Genomic DNA, 22,063 nt, shown 5'->3' on the forward strand with positions numbered 1-22,063 from the left:
TGACGGGGGAGTGGAAGAGAAGGAGCCTGCGAAGGGCTGGAGCGGGAGCCGTGCAAGGGAGGCCAGCCCGTCCGCGACAAGCTGGCTGCTGTTTTGTGGCCATGGGTAAGGGGCGCCTCTGCTCCCCGCTCGCAGGGGGTAGGGAGTCGGGGGCAGGCCGCACTGGGGCTCCCCGCTGGGGGTGAGGAGGTAACGGGATGAGGCGGCGCTTTCCAACGGGTGCGGAGCTACTCCCCGGGCAGCGCGCAGCCCCCGTCCGGCAGCAGCTCGAGGCGGCGGCTGCTGGTCGGTGCGTGGCCTGGCCGCCTCGCGGCAGAACTTGGGGTGGCTCCAGCCGCTTCTGCGCGCCCGAGGCGGGCGGTGTGCGGGAGCCGCCTGCTCCCGGGGGAGGCCGGGCAGGTAACCAGGCACCAGGCCGCGGCTCCCTGCGGACAACGGGTCCGAGCAATACCGGGCAGCGCGGTGACAAAGCTGCTGAACCCCCGAGAACGATGCTAGTCGGCGTGTGGGATGCGGAGCGGGCGCCTGCCTCCCGCGGGGCAGACAGCCGGTGGCGGGCGGCTGCTGGGCGAGGTGCTGTCTGGCTGCGGGGGTGGCGGCTGTCTCGCGGGGAGCAGCCCACCAGAGGTTTTGTGGAGACTGGGGAGGGCGGAGCAATGGGAGAGCCTTAGCCGTTGTGATTGCATGGAGGGGAGGGGTGATGGGAAATTGGTTCATTTTTGGGGAAGAAAAATAAGCATGAATTGTTTGGAGTGCTTTTCAGTAGAGAAGGATCCGCCTTTGCGCATCTTGGGCATGGTGCCACTCTTTGTATAGTGAAGTAGAATGATAGTCCCAGTTGTGTTAAAGTGTGGGCATGTGCAGGTTCCCATCCTGATATATAGCGAAATGGTTCAATTAAAAAAAAAAAGGACTTAAATCATAAAAGGGTTCAGCTGAATGGCCCATCTTAGTCCAGTTAGGAAGTGCCTGAACTCACAATGTGTGCACTGTGAATGATGTGTACATTTACAGAATACAAGAGGTTTCAAGAAATGGTCCAGCTGGCCCCTATCCAGCAACACGACCTGCTACCCTGGAACTTTGTGTCTGCCCTGAATCCCAATGAAATCAGTGGGACCCCATGTTGTAGCTGGTCATGTAATGGTGCAGGTTCAGGGGCTAAGGGAGGACTGATCACTTAAAGCTATCTAAGTTTCTGTTCTTTTCAGTTAAATACCTTATCTGTCTTCTGTGAGAACCAAGTGGATGCATGAGTCTTTGGGCTGGTCTACACTAACCCCCCCACTTCGGACTAAGGTACGCAAATTCAGCTACGTTAATAACGTAGCTGAATTCGAAGTACCTTAGTCCGAAGTTACCGCGGTCCAGACGCGGCAGGAAGGCTCCCCCGTCGATGCTGCGTACTCCGCTCGCCGAGCTGGAGTACCAGCGTCGAAGGCGAGCACTTCCGGGATCGATCCGGGGCACTTCCGGGATCGATCCGGGATCGATTTATCGCGTCTTAACCAGACGCGATAAATCGAACTCAGAAAATCGATTGCTTACATCCGGACCCGGATGTAAGTGAAGACGTACCCTTTGCTATTATCAAAGGCACTTTTTTCCATAATGAAAGAGAAACAGTCAGTATCTTCTGTTGGCTCCCAACAAGGTCTTAAATCATGGTGACTCTGACAAATAAGCTGTAATTTTCAGTGACTAATCATATTTCCTATTGTGGATACTATTTATATATGCAGTGAATATCCAACACTCTATTAATGGAAACTGTATATCCATATTGAAAGAATACAATCTCTTCGGGCCAAAGCTTGCTTGCTTAACTTCCACAAGTCCATTAAAGCCAGTGTATGCAGCCTAGTTGTGGCCATGTCGGTCCCAGGATGTTAGAGAGACAAGGTGGATGAGGTAATAATATCTTTTGTTGGTGAGAAAGACAAGCTTTTGAGCCACACAGAGCTCCTCTTCAGGTCTCGGAAATGTACTCTGTGTGTCACAGCCAGGGCTGGCTCCAGGGTTTTGGCCGCCCCAAGCAGCCAAACAAAAAAGCCGCGATTGCGATCTGCGGCGGCAATTCGGCGGGAGGTCCTTCGCTCCGAGCAGGAGTGAGGGACCATCCGCCGAACAGCTGGACATGCCGCCCCTCTCCGAAGTGGCTGCCCCAAGCACCTGCTTGGTAAGCTGGTGCCTGGAGCTGGCCCTGGTCACAGCTAAATGTATGGTGTAACAGATTATTTAGCATAAGTAGTTAGCACATGTTCAATCCGTTCCACCTTGCATTTAGCTGTGATGCTCAGAGTACATTTCCCAGACCTGAAGACGAGCTCTATGGGTGGCTCAAAAGCAGGTTGGTCCAGTAAAAGATATTACCTCACTCACCTTGTTTCTCTAGTGTCATATAGGAGCAGTTTCATTGACATTCTTGAGTAAAGTGAGCAGGATTTATCCCTTTATAGTTCATTCTGTTCCATTTAGAGGGAACCTACCAAAAGAGATCTGAGAGTAAAGGCCAGTGTTCCCTCTAATTTTTCCCATGCATGTGTGGAATTAATTTTGTTATGTGCACCAATATGGAGGTGATGTGTGATACATCACCTCCATATTGGTGCACATAACAAAATTAATGTGGTGGGGATGGGGCCGAGGGGTTTGGAGTGTGGGAGGGGGCTCGTCTCGTGGCAGAGGTTTGGGATGTGGGGGGGGAGGGCTTTAGCTGGGGATGCGGGCTCTGGGGTGGGGCTGGGGATGAGGGTTTGGGGTGCAGGCTGCCCCAGGGCTATGACAGGGAGAGAGGACTCCCTCCAGCTCTCTCTCCCTGCGGCAGCACCTGGGCTGGGGGGGAGAGGCGCCTCTCCCTGCCACGGTAGCTCTGGGGCTGAGGCTGTGGGATAGGCGCCTCTCCCCCAGCCGTGGCAGGTGCAGGGCTGGGCTGGGGCTGGTGGGGAGAGTCATCTCTCCCCGCCGCAGCCTGAGTACCTGCACAGTGCTTAGAGGGAACTTAGGCAAAGGCCACTTATAATATATTTGAAAATAGGAGCATAAAAATCATGAGTCAGGCCCCAAAATATCACAAGATGGGATTAAAAATCATGAGATATAAAAAGATACATTTTGAGTTATTTGCCTTTTCAAACTTTTATTTATAACAGTAAGGGCTAGAAACTTGAAAGAAAGCTTAGATTCTCATGTGATCTCTTTGATTCCAGCAATTGTGACTTTAAGAGAAACAAATAGAATGAGGCTCATGATAAAATTATGAGATTTGGCATTACTGAATTAAGTATCATGACCAAATAATAATTATATAACTCTCATAACACATCCCCTTAGTCATTTCCCATTTTATCAGAAACATATAATGTGCCCTGTTAAAGTGCCCAACTAGTTTTAGGCCCCAATTTAGATTGTTTTGGAAAGTTTTATGTATTATGGGTAGTAATGTTTTAATGAATTTTGAAAAAATACAGAAAAGAAACTTGGTTTTGTATGTCCACTTTAAACTTTCCTGTGTAGAACTGTAAACCAAAACTACAGTATTATGCTAGTGGGTGAGGAACTATGTCCTGATCTTACAAATGCTTATGCATGTGCTTAACCATGTTCTACTCATAGAATGTATTCAGTGGGACTTTACAGTGTGTAAAGTTAAATGTAGGCCTAAGTCTTTGTGGAATCAGGGCTACAATACAAACTGTTTATATGTAAAAGAGATAACTGACATCTGTTTCTGTGCTGGATATATAACTTGGATTCAAATAATGTTGCTGGATATACTATATTAATGAGACACATCTCTTATACTGGTGTGAACGCAGCTTTGGTATCATAGAAGAGTCTCTGAGCCTGTTAACCGGCTGATTTTTTTTTTCATTGCTTTTTCCGTATTCATTGTCAGTGCTGCTTTCACTTTGTCTTCCAAGCCACGCTAGGTTGCCCTTCTGGTCCTGACCAGTGCTGAGATGAATTGAGACAATAGTGTGACTCAAATTATGACATCGCATATAGTGCATGGAAGAATGGAAGGCAATAACAGCCTACTTCATTTGTATTTACATATTACACAAACATAAGATGTTTAAGTGTGTTTGTTTTGGAGTGCATGCTGTTTTATAGCACTGTGACTTTACAGCAGTTAATGGATTTTATTCCTTTGATTAAATACAGATTGGGATCAAAGTGCTTTGAACAGGAAAGCATTTAGTGAATTTTTTTTGATTTCATAATTGAAATATGCTTATTTTTACTTTGTTTTAGCTGTAAAAGACCCCACAGCTGTAGAAAGAGCAAATTTGCTGAACATGGCTAAATTGAGTATCAAAGGACTGATTGAATCAGCTTTGAGCTTTGGCCGTACTCTGGATTCTGACTATCCACCTTTGCAACAGTTCTTTGTCGTTATGGAGCACTGCCTTAAACATGGTCTTAAAGGTGCAGTAATCATTTTATTCATGTATTTCCTGTCCCAAACCATTTTGAAATTTTGTTTCTAGAATGTGATGCATTATCCTCTTTGTACAACAGTTTGAATATGTATAGCACTCTATAATAAATCTGAAGCTGTTACCACTCAAAAAAGAGATCTTGGAGTTGTGGATAGTTCTCTGAAAACATCCACTTAATGTGCAGCAACAGTCAAAAAAGCAAACAGAATGTTGGGAATCATTAAGAAAAGGATAGATAATGAGACAGAAAATATATTGCCTCTATATAAATCCATGGTACGCCCACATCTTGAATACTTTGTGCAGTTGTGGTCGCCCTATCTTAAAAAAGATATATTGGAATTGGAAAAGGTTCAGAAAAGGGCAACAAAAATTATTAGGGTTATAGAATGGCTGCCATATGAGGAGAGATTAACAAGACTGAGACTTTTCAGCTCGGAAAAGAGATGACTCATAGGCGATATGATAGAGATCTATAAAATCATGACTGGTGTTGAGAAAGTGAATAAGGAAATGTTATTTACTCCTTCTCATAACACAAGAACTAGGGGTCACCAAATGAAATTAATAGGCAGCAGGTTTAAAACAAACAAAAGGAAGTATTTCTTCATACAACGCACAGTCAACCTGTGGAACTCCTTGCCAGAGGATGTTGTGAAGGCCAAGATTATAACAGGGTTCAAAAAGGAACTAGATAAATTCATGGAGGATAGGTCCATCAGTGTCTATTGGCCAGGATGGGCAGGGATGGTGTCCCTAGCCTCTGTTTGCCAGAAGCTGGGAATGAGCGACAGGGAATGGATCACTTGATGATTACCTCTTCTGTTCATTCCCTCTGGAGCACCTGACATTGGCCACCGTCTAAATATAGGATACTGGGCTAGATGGACCTTTGGTCTGACCCAGTATGGCCATTCTTATGAAGTACTAATAACCATAACAAAAATATTTTACACACTTACACTTTTTTCTTCTTTGTAAGATACCCCTAAGTGACTAGATATGTTTGATCAGTTACCAGGATCAAATGCATGTTACTTATATCTTGATTTAATTTCACTGTTACTCTTACATTGACATGGTTATGCTTCAGCAGATCTGTTTCAAACATGAAAACAGAATTGCTACTTTATAAGATTCTTTTTAGAAATTCACAAACCACTGTGCCTTATTTTTAAAGGTTAATCAAAGCTTGTTATATAAATACTTATATTCACAGTACAGTATTTTAAAACAATTTATGTAGACAATTTCTAACCCAGGTATGCTGTTGTGAACTCTGTGAGAGAGTGAGCTAAGTAACTTAAATTGTCAACTAAATTATTTTGTTTTCCTTTTCTTAGTAAGAAAATCTTTTCTAAGTTACAATAAAACAATCTGGGGCCCACTGGAACTTGTGGAGAAGTTGTACCCAGAAGCTGAGGAGATAGCAGCTAGCGTCAGAGATTTACCTGGCCTCAAGTGAGTAGTGTTGGTCAAAACATAACATTTGCTGCAGTAAAGGTTTAGGGCCTGATCCAGTGCCCATTAGAGTCAATGGAAGGGCTCAGACCCTTAAAGAGCAAAATATATTGTGGCAAAAGTAGTACTTGGATTTTAGATACTGTGTTGAGAGAATTTAGAAGAAGAACCTTTCTCACATTGAAGAAGCTAAATACTTTAAAAATGAAATGCCTTTTATTGCGTTGGTAATCATAGAAGAATAGGACTGGAAGGGACCTTGAGAGGTCGTCTAGTCCAGTCTCCTGCACTCATGGCAGGAATAAGTATTATCTAGACCATCTCTGACAGGTGTTTGTCTAACCTGCTCTTAAAAATCTCTAGTGATGGAGATTCCATAACCTCCCTAAGCAATTTATTCCAGTGCTTTTAACCACCCTGAGAGTTAGGAAGTTTTTCCTAATGTCCAGTCTAAACCTCCCTTGCTGCAGTTTAAGCCCATTGTTTCTTATCCTATCCTCAGAGGTTAAGAAAAACAATTTTTCTCCCTCCTCCTTGTAACAACATTTTATGTACTTGAAAACTGTTATCATGTCCCCTCTCAGCCTTCTCTTTTCCAGACTCAACAAACCCCTCATAGGTCATGTTTTCTAGACCTTTAATCATTTTTGTCACTCTTCTCTGGACTCTCCAATTTGTCCACATCCTTCCTGAAATGTGGCGCCCAGAACTGGACACAATATTCCAGCTGAAGCCTAATCAGCGAGGAGTAGAGCGGAAGAATTACTTCTCGTATCTGGCTTACAAACACTCCTGCTAATACATCCCAGAATGATGTTTGCTTTTTTTGTAATGGCATTATACTGTTGACTCATATTTTGCTTGTGGTCCACTATGACCCCCAGATCCCTTTCTGCAGTACTCCTTCCTAGGCAGTCATTTCCCATTTTGTATGTGTGCAACTGATTGTTCTTTCCTATATGGCGTACTTTGCATTTGTCCTTATTGAATTTCATCCTGTTTACTTCAGACCATTTCTCCAGTTTGTCCAGATCATTTTGAATTTTAATCCTATCCTCCAAAGCACTTGCAACCCCGCCCAGCTTGGTATTGGCTGCAAACTTTGTCAGTGTACTCTCTATGCCATTATCTAAATCGTTGATGAAGATATTGAACAGAACCAGCCCCAGAACTGATCCCTGTGGGACCCCACTCATTATGTCCTTCCAGAATGACTGTGATCCACTGATAACCCTCTGGGAATGGTTTTCCAACCAGTTTTACACCCACCTTATAGTAGCTCCATCTAGGTTGCGTTTCTCTAGTTTGTTTATGAGAAGGTCATGCGAGACAGTTTCCAAAGCTTTACTAAAGTCAAGATATACCACGTCTACTGCTTCTCCCCTACTTGCTTCCACAAGGCTTGTTACCCTGTCAAAGGCTAGGTCTACACTACCCGCCTGAATCGGCAGGTAGAAATTGACCTCTCGGGGATCGAATTATCGCGTCTCGTCAGGACGCGACAGTCGATCCCCGAATTGACGCTCTTACTCCACCAGCGGAGGTGGGAGTGAGCGCTGTCGACGGGAAGCCGCGGAGGTCGATTTTGCCACCGTCCTTACAGCGGGGTAAGTCGGCTGCGATACGTCGAATTCAGCTACGCTATTCACGTAGCTGAATTTGCGTATCTTAAATCGACCCCCCCTGTAGTGAAGACCTGCCCAAAGAAAGCTATCAGGTTGGTTTGACACAATATGTTCTTGACAAATCCATGCTGACTGTTACTTATCACTTTATTATCTTTTAGATGTTTGCAAATTGATTGCTTAATTATTTGCTCCATTGTCTTTCCGGGTACAAAACTTAAAGTGACTAGTCTAATTTCCTGGGTTGTCCTTATTTCCCTTTTTATAGATTGGCACTATATTTGCCATTTTCCAGTCTTTTGGAATCTCTCCCGTCTTCCATGACTTTTCAAAGCTAATCACTAATGGTTCAGATATCTCATCTGTCAGCTCGAGTATTCTAGGATGCATTTAATCAGGCCCTGATGACTTGAAGACATCTAATTTGTCTAAGTAAATTTTAACCTGTTCTTTCCCTATTTTAGCCTCTTCTGATCCTACCTCATTTTCACTGACATTCACTATGTTAGACGTCCAATCACCACCAACCTTCTTGGTGAAAACCGAAACAAAGAAGTCATTAAGCACCTCTGCCATTTCCACATTTTCTATTGTTATTTCCCCCCTCTTCCACCCCATTGAGTAAAGGGCCTACCCTGTCCTTCGTCTTCCTCTTGCTTCTAATGTATTTGTAGAATGTTTTCTTGTTACCCTAATGTCTTTAGTTAGTTTGATCTCATTTTGTGCCTTGCCCTTTCTAATTTTGTCCCTACATACTTGTGTTATTTGTTTATATTCATTCTTTGTAATTTGACCTAGTTTCCACTTTTTGTAGGACTCTCTTTTTTTGATTTTTAGATACTTGAAGATCTCCTGGTTAAGCCAGCGTGATCTCTTGCCATACTTCCCATCTTTCCTACGCTGGGATAGTTTGCTCTTGTGCCCTTAATAATGTCTCTTTGAAAAACTGCCAACTGTCTTCAGTTGTTTTTGCCCTTAGACTTGCTTCCCATGATATCTCCCTGAGTTTGTTAAAGTCTGCCTTCCTGGAATCCATTGTCTTTATTTTGCTGTTCTCCCTCCTACCATTCATTAGAATCATGAACTCTATCATTTCATGATCACTTTCACCGAAGCTGCCTTCCACTTTCAAATTCTCAACCAGTTCCTACCTATTTGTCAAAATCAAATCTAGAACAGCCTCTTCCCTAGTAGCTTTCTCTGCCTTCTGAAATAAAAAATTGTCTCCAATACATTCCAAGAACTTATTGGATAATCTGTGCCCTGCTGTGTTATTTTCCCCACAGACATCTCAGTAGTTAAAGTCCCCCATCACCACCAAGTCCTGTGCTTTGGATGATTTTGTTAGTTGTTTAAAAAAAGCCTCATTCATTTCTTCTTCTTGGTTAGGTGGTCTGTAGTAGACCCCTACCATGACATCACCCTTGTTTCTTCTTCGAGTGATTGTTCACGTCCATTACACATTAGGTGTGCGCGCGCCGCGTGCACGAACGTCGGAAACTTTTCCCCTCAGCGGCTCCCGTCGGGCCTGCAGGGTCTCCCCTCCCGCCAGAGCGGCGCCCGCTCTAGCGTATATATACCCCTGCCGGCCCGACCCTCCCTCAGTTCCTTCTTACCGTCCGTGGCGATGTTGGAACAACTCTATCTCTCCGTCTGAGAGTGTCCCTTAGCATAGTACTCAGTGTTATCTTCAGTTATCAGTTCTTCAGTAGTTAGTGTTAAGCTGCAAGCCCCTGGTTATTTAGAAAGACTTAAACTTCTTTGTGTCGGGTGTTTGACCAACCCCGGCACCGGCCCTGGGCGGCGGGGCATGCCGCACGCCCAAGGCTTCAAGGCTTGTGCCACGTGCCGCAAGCCTATGCCAGTAAGCGACCCACACGACTCGTGTCTCCGTTGTCTGGGGGAAGCACATCAAAAGGAGCGCTGCAAGATCTGCAAGGCTTTCAAGCCTAGGACTAAAAAAGAGAGAGACTTTCGCTTGAAGCAGCTGCTCATGGAGACGGCGTTACAGCCCTCCACTTCAACGGCACTGTCAACCTCGGTGCGGAGTGCCCCGTCATCGGTTCGTGCTCCGACGCCGGCGGGGCAACCTAAGCCCACGGCACCGAATCAGCGGGAACACCTCCGGCACTGGTAGTCTTCGCCGGCTAAATCGAAGGGCCAACCCAAGGCCCGAGGACGTTCCCCGCACAAGAGGGTAGCGCCCGCGAAGACCGCAAGTGCTCCTAAGGCCGTTGTGGCCCCAGCACAGATCCCGGTGCCAGTGGCTCCGGTGCCGAAAGGCCCGTCGAGCCCCGGGATAGGTGCGTCGAGTGAGGAGGAAGGGCTGGAGGAACTTTTGGAACAGCCCTCCACCCCGGACACATTTGAGGCAGCAAAGGACCTCATTGAATTGTCCGCTGAGGGCACCCTCCGCGCTAAGAACATTCCGCCGAGACTGCCATCCAAAGGCAAGCCGGCAATGATGCGCCCATCACGGTCGCCATCTCGGCACCGTTCACGGCGCCGGTCCCGGTCGAGCTCCGCCTCGGTGGACTCCCGGCTTCCCTCCGCGCAGAGGGCCGCACAACCATTGGGCCCCAACAAGCGCAAGGCACCGACCCAGCAGCCCTGCTCGAGTAGGCACCTGGACGTGTCGGTTGCGCGATCCCCGAGACCGTCCTCCCGCAGTCGCTCCCGGTCCCGGGGTCACCGGTACTGATCCAGGTCCAGGTCAGCAAGGCGCTGGTCCCGGTCCCGGTCACGAAAGCACCGCTCTCCGACCCCGGACCGCCACTGTTCCACGGCACTGCCGTGGCCCTCTAGATCACCGTCCGTAGTTTCGGAGGTGGACTCGGGCCATTCCAGCAGATATGCCCACAGAGCACAGGCCAGTAGGGAGCACGAAGCCACTTGGCACCCACAGTGGGGCCATCCAGGACAATGGCCATTCTGGACCCCTTGGGCCTACCACCAACAAGGCCCCCCGTCCAGGACCTCGAGATCTGGCCCCTCGGGACACCGGTCCCGCTCTCCACAGTGGCGCCCACCCTCTCGCAAAGAGGCCACGGTCTCCAGGCCGCCAGAGAGGGAAAGGGCTAACTCGGCACCGAGCCCGGCACCGTCCCAGACCCACGTCAGGGAACGCACTCCAGAGGAGCACCCAGCCGATGAGGAGTTGCAGGAGGAGGAAGACGCGCAAAAGGCCATGACCTCCTCCTCCTCGCCGGACGAAGCCGTGGCGGGCACAACCGTGTCCGGCCCTCCCCCGATTGACCATCGGGCGCACCAGGACCTGCTCCGCCGAGTAGCCCTCAATTTGGCGTTGCAGGCAGAGGAGACTGTTGAGCAGGAGGACCCCATGGTCGACATTCTAAGCCCGGAGGGCCCCTCCAGGATCGCGCTCCCGCTCATAAAAACGGTCCAGTCCAATTATAAGACAGTATGGCAAACACCAGCCTCCAGTGCGCCTACTGCAAAAGGCGTAGAGAGGAAATACTTCGCCCCATCTAAAGGGTTTGATTTCCTCTTCTCTCATCCAACACCATGTTCGCTGGTCGTCTCTGCGGTCAACGAACGGGAGCGACATGGCCAGCAAGCCCCGGCCCCCAAGGCCAAGGAGGCAAAACGCTTGGACTTATTTGGGAGAAAGGTCTACTCGTCCGGAGGCCTCCAGTTGAGGATCGCAAACCAACAAGCGATTCTGAACAGACACAACTTCAATTCCTGGGCATCGGTCTCCAAGTTCAAGGAAGCCTTGCCTCAGGGCTCGCAACCCGAATTTGCGGCCATAGTAGACGAAGGGAAGGCAGTAGCCAAGACCTCTCTACAGGCCTCCCTTGACTCCGCGGACGCAGCCGCTAGGACAATCGCGTCAGGAATGGTAATGAGACGCTTCCGGCCTTCCCCCAGAGGTGCAAAACACCCTCCAAGACCTTCCGTTCGAGGGATCAGGCTTGTTCTCGGACCAGACGGACGCCAGACTGCATAGCCTCAAGAACTCTCGAGCTACCCTCAAGTCGTTGGGGATGCACACCCCAGTGACGCAGAGGAAGCCCTTTAAGCCCCAACCTCCGCAGAGACAGTACCACCCTCGTCCTAGACAGGAACCGTACCGCAGGAGGGGCAGGGATAACAGGCGTAGACGCAACAACACGCCTAACCAGGGCCAGAATCATGGCCAAGGCAAGCCACAGCTGGGAAACAGGCAAGGGTTTTGAAGCTGCGATCGAGGACAGAGTACCAACCTCTATTCCGGATCCCCCTCTGTGTTTCAGGGACCACCTGTCCCATTTTTACCGTGCTTGGTCACATATAACATCGGACCGCTGGGTCCTGCGCACGGTGGAGGCGGGCTACACCCTTCAGTTCTCCTCGCCCCGTCCCTCTTCAGGGACCCCTCTCACGAGCAACTCCTCATGCAGGAGGTGCAGACCCTCCTCACAGTAGGAGCGGTGGAAGAGGTTCCTCCGGACCTCAGGGGGAAAGGGTTCTATTCCAGATACTTCCTCATTCCCAAAGCAAAAGGGGGCCTCCGTCCTATTTTGGACCTATGCAAACTAAACAAATACTTGCTCAAAACACGTTTCTGTATGGTCTCCCTTGGTACTATTATCCCGTCCCTGGATCCGGGAGATTGGTACGCTGCCCTCGATATGAAAGATGCCGACTTTCACATCGCCATCCGCCCGGCCCGCCGGCGGTTCCTGCGCTTCACCATCAACCAGCGCCACTTTCAATTTACGGTCTTGCCCTTCGGCCTGGCAACGGCCCCGCGAGTGTTCACGAAATGCATGTCCGTGGTGGCAGCTTTTCTTCGAAAAAGAAGGATGCGCGTCTACCCATACTTGGACGACTGGCTCCTTGCGGGCCGGTCGGAGGCCGAGGTTTGCTCCCATGTGACGTTGGCACTACAGGTGTTCCGCAAGCTCGGTCTATTGGTCAATGTACCCAAGTCATCGCTGGTCCCCACGCAGAGACTGGACTTCATAGGGGCAGTCCTGGACTCAGTGGCGGCACGGGCGAGTCTTCCCGTATCGCGGTTCTTGGCCATTCAGAAGGTCATGAGCTCCATCCAGCAATTCCCCACGACCACGGCCAGATGTTGCTTGCAACTCTTGGGGCACATGGCGGCCTGCACACATGTAGTCGGACACGCCCGCCTAAGACTCAGGCCATTGCAGTTGTGGCTGGCCCAAACATATCGCCCCAACAGAGACCCCTTAGACCTGGTCGTGACGATCCCGGATCGGGTGTCGAACTCCCTCCGCTGGTGGCTCGATCGACAGCAGGTTTGCGCAGGGGTCCCTTTCGCCACCCCGCAACCCGCTCTGACGTTAGTAACAGACGCGTCGGACCTGGGTTGTGGGGCGCACCTGGGGGACCTGCGGACTCAGGGCTTATGGTCCAGGGAAGAAAAGTTGCTTCATATCAACCTGAAGGAGTTGAGGGCGGTTCGCCTCGCCTGTCAGACCTTTCACGCTACCATAGAAGGCCACAGCGTGTCAGTTCTGACGGACAACACTACCGCCATGTTCTACATAAACAAGCAGGGCGGGTCCCGGTCCTCTCCCCTCTGTCACGAGGCGCTCCTCCTCTGGGACTTCTGCATAGCCCATTCAGTCCACCTACTAGCAACATATCTCCCGGGGGCCCAAAACGGGTTAGCGGACCGCCTCAGCCGGTCCTATCACATGCACGAGTGGACGTTGAGACAGGACGTCCTGCATTTAATCTTCTGGAGGTGGGGGTTTCCCCAGGTGGATCTCTTTGCCACCAAGGACAACAGCCAATGCCCTCAGTTTTGTTCATTCCAGAGCCTCAGTCCGGGCTCATTGGCAGATGCCTTCGCAATTCTGTGGGGCGGGAGCCTGAGGTATGCCTTCGCCCCATTCCCGCTCATCCACAGGGTCCTCTTCAAAACCCGCAGGGACAAGGCGACAGTCATCCTCATCGCCCCGGCATGGCCACGCCAACACTGGTTCACGACCCTGTTGGAACTGTCCGTGACCACTCCGATCGCCCTCCCCCTCCATCGCGACCTCATCACGCAAGACCAGGGTCGCCTACTCCACCCGAACCTACCGTCGCTACATCTCACGGCGTGGTTTCTCTCTGGCTAAACGATATGGAGCACAGGTGCTCCCAGCAGGTCCTCCTTGGTAGTAGGAAGCCCTCCACAAGAGCGACCTACCTCGTCAAATGGAAACGGTTCTCCCACTGATGTGAGCCTCATCACATCCAGCCTCTGCAGGCCTCAGTCCCATCGATTCTGGACTACTTGCTGCACCTCAAGCATCAGGGGCTCGCCCCCGCCTCAATTAAGGTGCATCTGGCTGCCATATCGGCGTTCCACCCTGGGGAATTGGGGGCTTCGGTGTTCTCTAACCCCACAGTAGCCTGATTCCTCAAGGGGATGGAGAAGGTGTTTCCCTACTCGCGCCCGCCGGTCCCTGCGTGGAATCTCAACCTGGTCCTCACTAAGCTCATGGGGCCGCCCTTCGAACCCCTGGCCTCTTGCTCCCTCATGCACCTCTCATGGAAGGTAGCGTTTCTCGTGGCCATCACATCAGCTAGGAGGGTTTCGGAGTTGAGGGCCCTCACTTCGGAACCTCCCTATACAGTTTTTCATAAAGATAAGGTGCAACTCAGACCGCACCCGAAATTCCTTCCGAAAGTGGTCACGTATTTTCATATGGGACAGGATGTTTGTTTACCGGTGTTCTTCCCTAAGCCACACTCGGACCCAAGCCAACGCAGCTTGCATACCATCGATGTCCGTAGGGCATTGGCTTTTTATCTAGAACGGACCAGGCCATTCCGCAAGTCGACTCAACTGTTCGTTGCCATTGCGGAGCGAATGAGAGGCCAACCTATCTCGACGCAACGCTTGTCGGCATGGATTGTGCTTTGCATACGCACGTGCTATGAGCTCGCTAACGTACCAGCCCCGGAGATCAGGGCTCACTCTACTAGGGCCCAAGCGTCCTCGGCGGCGTTCTTGGCGCAGGTTCCACTCCAGGAAATCTGTAAAGCGGCCACCTGGTCGTCGGTGCATACGTTCACAGCCCACTACGCGATCCATCATCAGACCAGAGAGGACGCGGCGGTCGGTAGAGCTGTGCTTCAGTCGATTATTCCTTGACTCCTACCCTCCTCCAATGGTAAGCTTGTGAGTCACCTAATGTGTAATGGACGTGAACAATCACTCGAAGAAGAAAAAACGGTTACTTACCTTCTGTAACTGTTGTTCTTTGAGATGTGTTGTTCACGTCCATTACACTTCCCACCCTCCTTCCCCTCTGTCGGAGTCACCGGCAAGAAGGAACCGAGGGAGGGTCGGGCCGGCAGGGGTATATATACGCTAGAGCGGGGCGCCGCTCTGGCGGGAGGGGAGACCCTGCAGGCCCGACGGGAGCCGCTGAGGGAAAAAGTTTCCGACGTTCGTGCACGTGGCGCGCGCACACCTAATGTGTAATGGACGTGAACAACACATCTCGAAGAACAACAGTTACAGAAGGTAAGTAACCGTTTTTTTTTACCCCTTTTATCCTTACCCATAGACTTTCAACAGGTCTGTCTCCTATTTCCATGTCAACCTCAGTCCACGTGTATATATTTTTAATATATAAGGCAACACCTCCTTCCTTTTCCCCCGCCTGTCCTTCCTGAGCAATACCCTTCTATACCAATATTCTAGTCATGCATATTATCCTACCAGGACTCTGTGATGCCAACTATGTCATAGTTGTGTTTATTTACTAGCATTTCAAGTTTTTCCCTGCTTATTCCCCATACTTCTCACATTAGTATACAGACATCTAAGATACTGATTTCATTAGCCCTCCCAGTTCTGTCTTGTCTCTTCTTTATCCCTGCTATAACAGCCCATGCTACCCGCAAAGGTCATATCCTTATGTCTCAGTTGTACTAATTTTCCAAATGTTGCATAAAAATAGTATAACAAAGACTGTCTTGTAGGTTAACTAGTGAACAGTAATCTGCCTGCCTTCCCATTCTTAGCTTGATCAGACGTTAAATGAAATCTTGTCTCTATTTCTGGCATCAAATATGATGTATTTGATATCAGCCAGTGTTGCTGGTATCTAATTATTGGGGGGAAAAAATAAGGTGATTGAGACAGTATTGTAAATGTTTTATTCTTTTTGGTGTGCTGATGTCTTTTGGAATCCTCAAGTTTATTTGTTTACCACTAGCCTTATTTCCAGGGCCGGCTCTAGGCACCAGCAAAAGAAGCTGGTGCTTGGGGTGGCACATTTTTAGGGGCGGCATGGGCGGCGGCGCCAGAATGCCGCCCCTGCCGCCCCTAAAAATGTGCCCTGGCCGCCCTAGCTCACCTCTGCTGCTGCTGCCGCTCAGGCGCCACGGCGCGCGAAACAGCTGATTCGCACGCCGCTACTCGCCCTCCCTCCCAGGCTCTCAAACCTGGGAGGGAGGGGGAGCAGCGGCGCGCGAATCAGCTGTTTCGCGCGCCGCGGCCGCTCGAAGTCTCCCCCTCCCTCCCAGGCTCTCAAGCCTGGGAGGGAGGGGGAGCAGCGGCGCGCGAATCAGCTGTTTCGCGCGCTGCGGCCGCTCGGGATCTCCTCCTCCCTCCCAGGCTCTCAAACCTGGGAGGGAGGGGGAGATCCCGAGCGGCCGCGGCGTGCGAAACAGCTGATTCGCGCGCCGCTGCTCCCCCTCCCTCCCAGGCTTGAGAGCCTGGGAGGGAGCGGGAGACTTCGAGCGGCCGCGGCGCGCGAAACAGCTGATTCGCGCGCCGCTGCTCTCCCAGGCTCTCAAGCCTGGGAGGGAGGAGGAGACTCCGAGTGGCTGCGGCGCACGCGCCGCTTCTCCCCCTCCCTCCCTCCCTCCTAGGCTTGAGAGCCTGGGGGGAGGAGGCAGGGCTGGGGATTTGGGGAAGGGGCGGAGTTGAGGCGGGGCCGGGGGTGGGGTAAGAAAAAAACGGGGGGGGGGGGGCGGCCAAAATTGTTTTTGCTTGGGGCGGCAAAAATCCTAGAGCCGGCCCTGCTTATTTCAAGTACATGATGCTCCCATGGCATCAGCTGGAGGATGTAACTCTAATCCTCATATTGTGGCAAACAGCACAGTCACTAGACCATTGCAGTGACTCTCAGTGATGCAATTTAGTTTGCTTCATATGCTAGGAAATGTATAGCTTCTAACAGAGTTTCCCAGTCAGTTATATATTCAATCTCTTTGCATTTTGTTCAGTGTTTGGGACCCACCTTTACATTAGTAAAACTATCTTGAAAAAAGATATCTATCTAAAGACAGAGCTGTGCAAAATTTATAGGATTCAGTTTGCAAGAACTGGACCTCCCTGCACAGTTTGGTAGTGGATGTCCACATGCTTCTCTCTCAAACCCTCCTGACTTTGTGAGGATTTGAGAGCAGGGCTGAAAATATCGGGGACAAGGGTTGACAATTGTACGAAGGCTCTAACCTGTGGGGCGCCCCAAACTTCTGTAACTGGGGGAAAACGGAAGGGGGTGGGCCCCCAGCAAACTTGATGTACCTGGGCTCTAAATTTCTCTTGATGAGCCTGTTTTCAAGATATTCTCCAGTTTTTTCTAAATAAAATAATTTTTTTGAACTTCTATTGTAAACATTTTTAAAAGGACACTGTCAGATTAAGAATCATCTATTTTTCTTCCCTGTGTTAGTATTAGTACTTAACCAATAAAAAAGAAATTATATTTTACCATTTTGTTTTTTGTTGTTTTTTACTTTCTACACAGTGCTTTGCTTGTAGGGTGGTTGTTTTCACTCTCTGATTCCCATGCGGTATCACAGTACTGCACTGTTTGGGTTGCAAACACTGCTGGAAAATGTTGGCATCCAAACAAAAACTATTTTCCTTCAAATATTTTCAAAAATAAATCCAGGAAAACATTTCTAGTTACAAGGTGGATAAAATCAGTAATGTAAATTTTTTGTTGGATTTTTTACCTAAATACATTTTTCTTTTGGAAAAAATGTTTAAAATTAAATTTATTATGACAACCTATATTAAGGCCTAAAATTACTGTAGTCTATTAAAATAATTTTAAATTATAAAAAGCTACATCAATGAGCCCTCCTCAAGTTGTAGTGAGTTAAAAAGGAGTGGTGCATTTTTAAGTATATACAGAATTAGGAGGAAAACATATTTAACTTTTGAGATTAACTTAAGCTTTATGAGTATATCACAATGTTGTGTACTTCATTAAATATCTGTATTATTTTCAGTCTTTTCAATGGAGTGAATGCTGGTATTTACATACTTCTAAATGTAAATACTTTCAGTTTATGTAGAAAAGCTTTTGCCTTAATTACTTGTGGTTTTAGTTTTAGTTAGCAGGTGCAGAAAATTTCTTTTCATTTGGACAAGCTCATTCAAAATTGAGAAACGGACTGGGAGATGAAAAAGCAGGAAAGCTTGTTTTTTGTCTTCCAATCAATGGGGAGAAAAACAGGTTGGGAGAAGATGAGATCTAGTAATTGTGAAAACTTAAAGGACGTGGAGTGACCCAAGAACCTCTTAATGCCAGCTGGCAAGGGGGTGCAGAGAGGTTATAGAGGTCTCGTGGATCTGACCTATACGTTCCAGTTCACCAAAGTGTGTCACGTGAAGACTCAAATGAAAGCCAGTGTCACATTTGTTATCAATATTGCAACATGTATGCACTGATATTGTGTAAGGACTTATGTATATACATTATGTTTAGGGCCTGGTCACCAGAAAAGGTGAAAAGCAGGTTTTTCTTGAAGCAAGATATGCTGCTTCTTCAAGTGATAGTTCTTTTGTGTATTCCGCACGTGGGTACACATGTGCACAATGTCCCTGAATCCGGAGATTTTTTTAGTAGGCAGTGTCCATTGGTCCACTCGTGTGCAGTTGTTTCTGGAATTGGTGTATCAGAAACCACATAACCCTCTTCACAGTATACCCACCAGGTGCGCAGAACTCCCCAGCAGCCAGTCTCCACAGATGTTTTCCCACAGATCATGAACGGGAGTTCCATGATTCTGTTTTGAATGAGATGTTCACCCAGTGGGGGAACACTGTCTTGGGATCTCTTTGCCTTGCAGGAGAACAAGAAACTATCCCTGTCCTGCTCTAGGGCAGTTCTGCGCCCTGGCTTGAAGGGCAACACCCGGCTGCTACCCTGGATGAATCACCTCACATATACCTTCCCACCGATTCCACTAATACCACTAATCCTGTGAAAACTCTGTTATGACATGACTTGAGTTAATGATCCCTTTGTCTAATAAATCAGTTAGTTTTAAATGAAACATGTTTAGATACACAAGGAAAAAAAGTCTATTCTGAAACATTGAAGGTAGATTTATTTAACTAATAAAAAATGCAAAATGCTTGTTTTGTACATTTTTAATTGAATTCCAGTTTTCCAAATGCAACTTAACACAAATCCTGAGTAAAAAATTAACATCTAGTAAATAAGAAATGTAATTCACCATTTTCTAACATAAGAATGTAAACTTTAAGAATGAGTAAATGTATGGTAATATATATATGTAAATATAGTATAGTCTCCTTCTTAGCTTAAAAAAAAAAGTACCAAATGTAATGTAAACGCTATATTTGGTTCCAAATCAGCATGTTTTAATAGTTATACTAACCAATGAGAGTGTTTTTTTTTTTTTTAAAGAAAAATAGATAATTGTGCCTTGTATCTTAACTGATTATTGAGTGTTATTCAAATAATAACTTAAAATACCTTTAAAATCTGAATTTGTGTATTAACAAACTGATTCATGAAAGTAATAAGACTAATTGATGTGCAGCTGTATCCTGACTAATTTTTTTTTCTTTTCAGAACACCATTGGGCCGTGCCCGGGCGTGGTTACGATTGGCATTAATGCAAAAAAAAATGGCTGATTATCTACGCTGTTTAATCATTCAAAGAGATCTCCTCAGGTTAGTGATTTTGTTGAAATTTTATCTTTTTAAGTTTAAAAAATATTTGTTTAGGAAATCAAGTCTAGTGTTATATTTGGTACTTTACCATATCATAAAATTTTATTACATTATAACTTCTTGTTTGTGATACTGCAGTTGAAATATATATGAACTTCCATTATAAGCTCCAGGCAGGATTCAGGCTATAAGGGTCTTCCCCACATGGGAAAAAAATTGGTTATCCTTAGGGCTGTCAATTAATTGCAGTTAACTCATGCGATTAACTCAAAAAAATTAATTGCACTTATAACAATAGAATACCAATTGAAATTTATAAAATATTTTTGGATTTTTTTCTACATTTTCAATATTGATTTTAATTACAACACAGAATACAAAGTGCATGGTGCTCACTTTATATTATTATTTTAAATTACAAATATATGCACTATAAAAATGATAAACAAAAGAAATTGTATTTTTCAATTCACCTCATACAAGTACTGTAGTGCAGTCTCTTTATCGTGAAAGTGTAACTTACAAATGCAGATTTTTTTTGTTTACATAACTCCACTCAAAAACAAAACAGTGTAAAACTTTAAAGCCTACAAGTCCACGCAGTCCTACTTCTTATTCTGCCAATCGCTAAGACAAACAAGTTTGTTTACATTGACGGGAAATACTGCTGCCTGCTTCTTATTTACAATGTCACCTGAAAGTGAGGACAGGCATTCACATGGCGCTTTTGTAGCTGCCGTGGCAAGGTATTTACATGCCAGATATGCTAAACATTCATATGTCCCTTCCATATTTCGGCCACCATTCCAGAGGACATGCTTCCATGCTGATGATGCTTGTTAAAAAAATAATGACAATTAAATTTGTGACTGTACTCCTTGGGGGGAGAATTGTATGTCTCCTGTTCTGTTTTACCTGCATTCTGCATATATTTCATGTTATACCGGTCTCAGATGATGACCCAGCACATATTTGTTTTAAGAACACGTTCACAGCCGATTTGACAAAATGCAGAAAAGGTACCAATGTGAGATTTCTAAAAATAGCTACAGCACTCGACCCAAGGTTTAAGAATCTGAAGTGCCGTCCAAAAACTGCGAGGGACGAGGTGTGGAGCATGCTTTTAGAAGTCTTAAAAGAGCAACACTCTGATGCGGAAACTACAGAACACAAACCACCAAAAAAGAAAATCAACCTTCTGATGGTGGCATCTGACTCAAATGATGAAAATGAACATGCATCAGTCCACACTGCTTTGGATCATTATCAAGCAGAACCCATCATCAGCATGGACGCATGTCCTCTGGAATGGTGGTTGAAGCATGAAGGGACAGATGAATCTTTAGCGCATATGGCACATAAATATCTTGCAATGCCAGCCACAACAGTGCCATGCGAACACCTATTCTCACTTTCAGGTGACGTAAATAAGAAGCAGGCAGCATTATCTCCTGCAAATTGTAACCAACCTTGTTTGTCTGAGTGATTGGCTGACCAAGATGTAGGACTGAGTGGACTTGTACGCTCTAAAGTTTTACATTGTTTTATGTTTGAATGCAGGTTTTTTTGTACATAATTCTACATCTGTAAGTTCAACTTTCATGATAAAGAGATTGCACTACAGTACTTGTATGAGGTGAATGTTTTTTACAGTGCAAATATTTGTAATAAAAAATAAAGATAAAGTGAGCACTGTACACTTTGTATTGTGTGTTGTAATTGAAATTAATATATTTGAAAATGTAGTAAACATCCAAAAATATTTAAAATAAATGGTATTCTATTGTTGTTTAACAGTGCGATTAATCGCAATTAATTTTTTTAATTGCTTGACAGCCCTAGTTCTCCTGCATGAGAGTTATATAAGCTACAAAAAGTCTTAAGACTTCTTATGTTGCTTTCGTTACCTGAAAACTGAATAAATGACAAATACCTAGTGTCACAGATCCACGTGATTGGTGCTATGGCCCCAGGTTTGGAATGGTCACTAGGAAGACTCCCTTCAGTGTGCCAGACCCGCTAGAGGTCTCACCCTTTCTCCAAGTAAGGCATGTGGCTTCACCGCCTCCTTAGACTGGACCTCTGGGCCTTCAGCACTCTTGCTTCACACTGTGAGCTCTGTTCAGCAAGTCCAACTGAGACAGACTTCTCATGGAGACTTGTACACTCTTCAGGGATTAATGCATCTCACCGAGCATTTGCAGTGACACTCACACAGTGCTGTAGGTTTTATTTGTTTATTGGAACACTGCATAGGAAGTCTTTAGGGTAGTATAGAGAACTGAAGGTTAAAGCATAGTCCATTCTGGTTAGGCCAGAGCCCAGCCAAGCTGTAGAGAACCCACTGGTTCAAGCTCTGTCTCTCTGTCTGACCTCCTTTGTCAGACTCTAGGTGAGTAGCCGTTATCCCCCACCTCAACCTCTCCAGTACTTGGATCTCGAACTTGGGATTGTTGTTCAGGTTCCCTAAAGAGAGATGGGAAAATCTTTATCCCTCTAGGTCATTGGTTGTTAGGTGTCAATGTCCTGGCAATTGGATTTGCCATTGTCTTCTCAGATGCTCCACTGATATGGAGACTAAAGCCCAGACAGCTAGGTGACATCCACA

General features: G+C 47.0%; 1 protein-coding gene across 2 annotated transcripts in view; it reads left to right on the forward strand.

Moving 5' to 3' along the window:
• Window positions 1-22,063, forward strand: part of RUFY2 (RUN and FYVE domain containing 2) — a 64,507-nt gene continuing 42,444 nt past the window's right edge. For both annotated transcript variants that reach the window (XM_065407497.1, XM_065407496.1), the window contains exons 1-4: window positions 1-105; window positions 4,258-4,431; window positions 5,789-5,906; window positions 19,354-19,455. In XM_065407497.1, coding sequence (XP_065263569.1) covers window positions 102-105; window positions 4,258-4,431; window positions 5,789-5,906; window positions 19,354-19,455 — 398 coding nt within the window. In that variant the 5' untranslated portion in view covers window positions 1-101. The remainder of the gene's footprint in view (window positions 106-4,257; window positions 4,432-5,788; window positions 5,907-19,353; window positions 19,456-22,063) is intronic.

This window comes from Emys orbicularis, chromosome 7 (assembly GCF_028017835.1).
Source record: "Emys orbicularis isolate rEmyOrb1 chromosome 7, rEmyOrb1.hap1, whole genome shotgun sequence".
Taxonomy (NCBI): Eukaryota; Metazoa; Chordata; order Testudines; family Emydidae; genus Emys; species Emys orbicularis.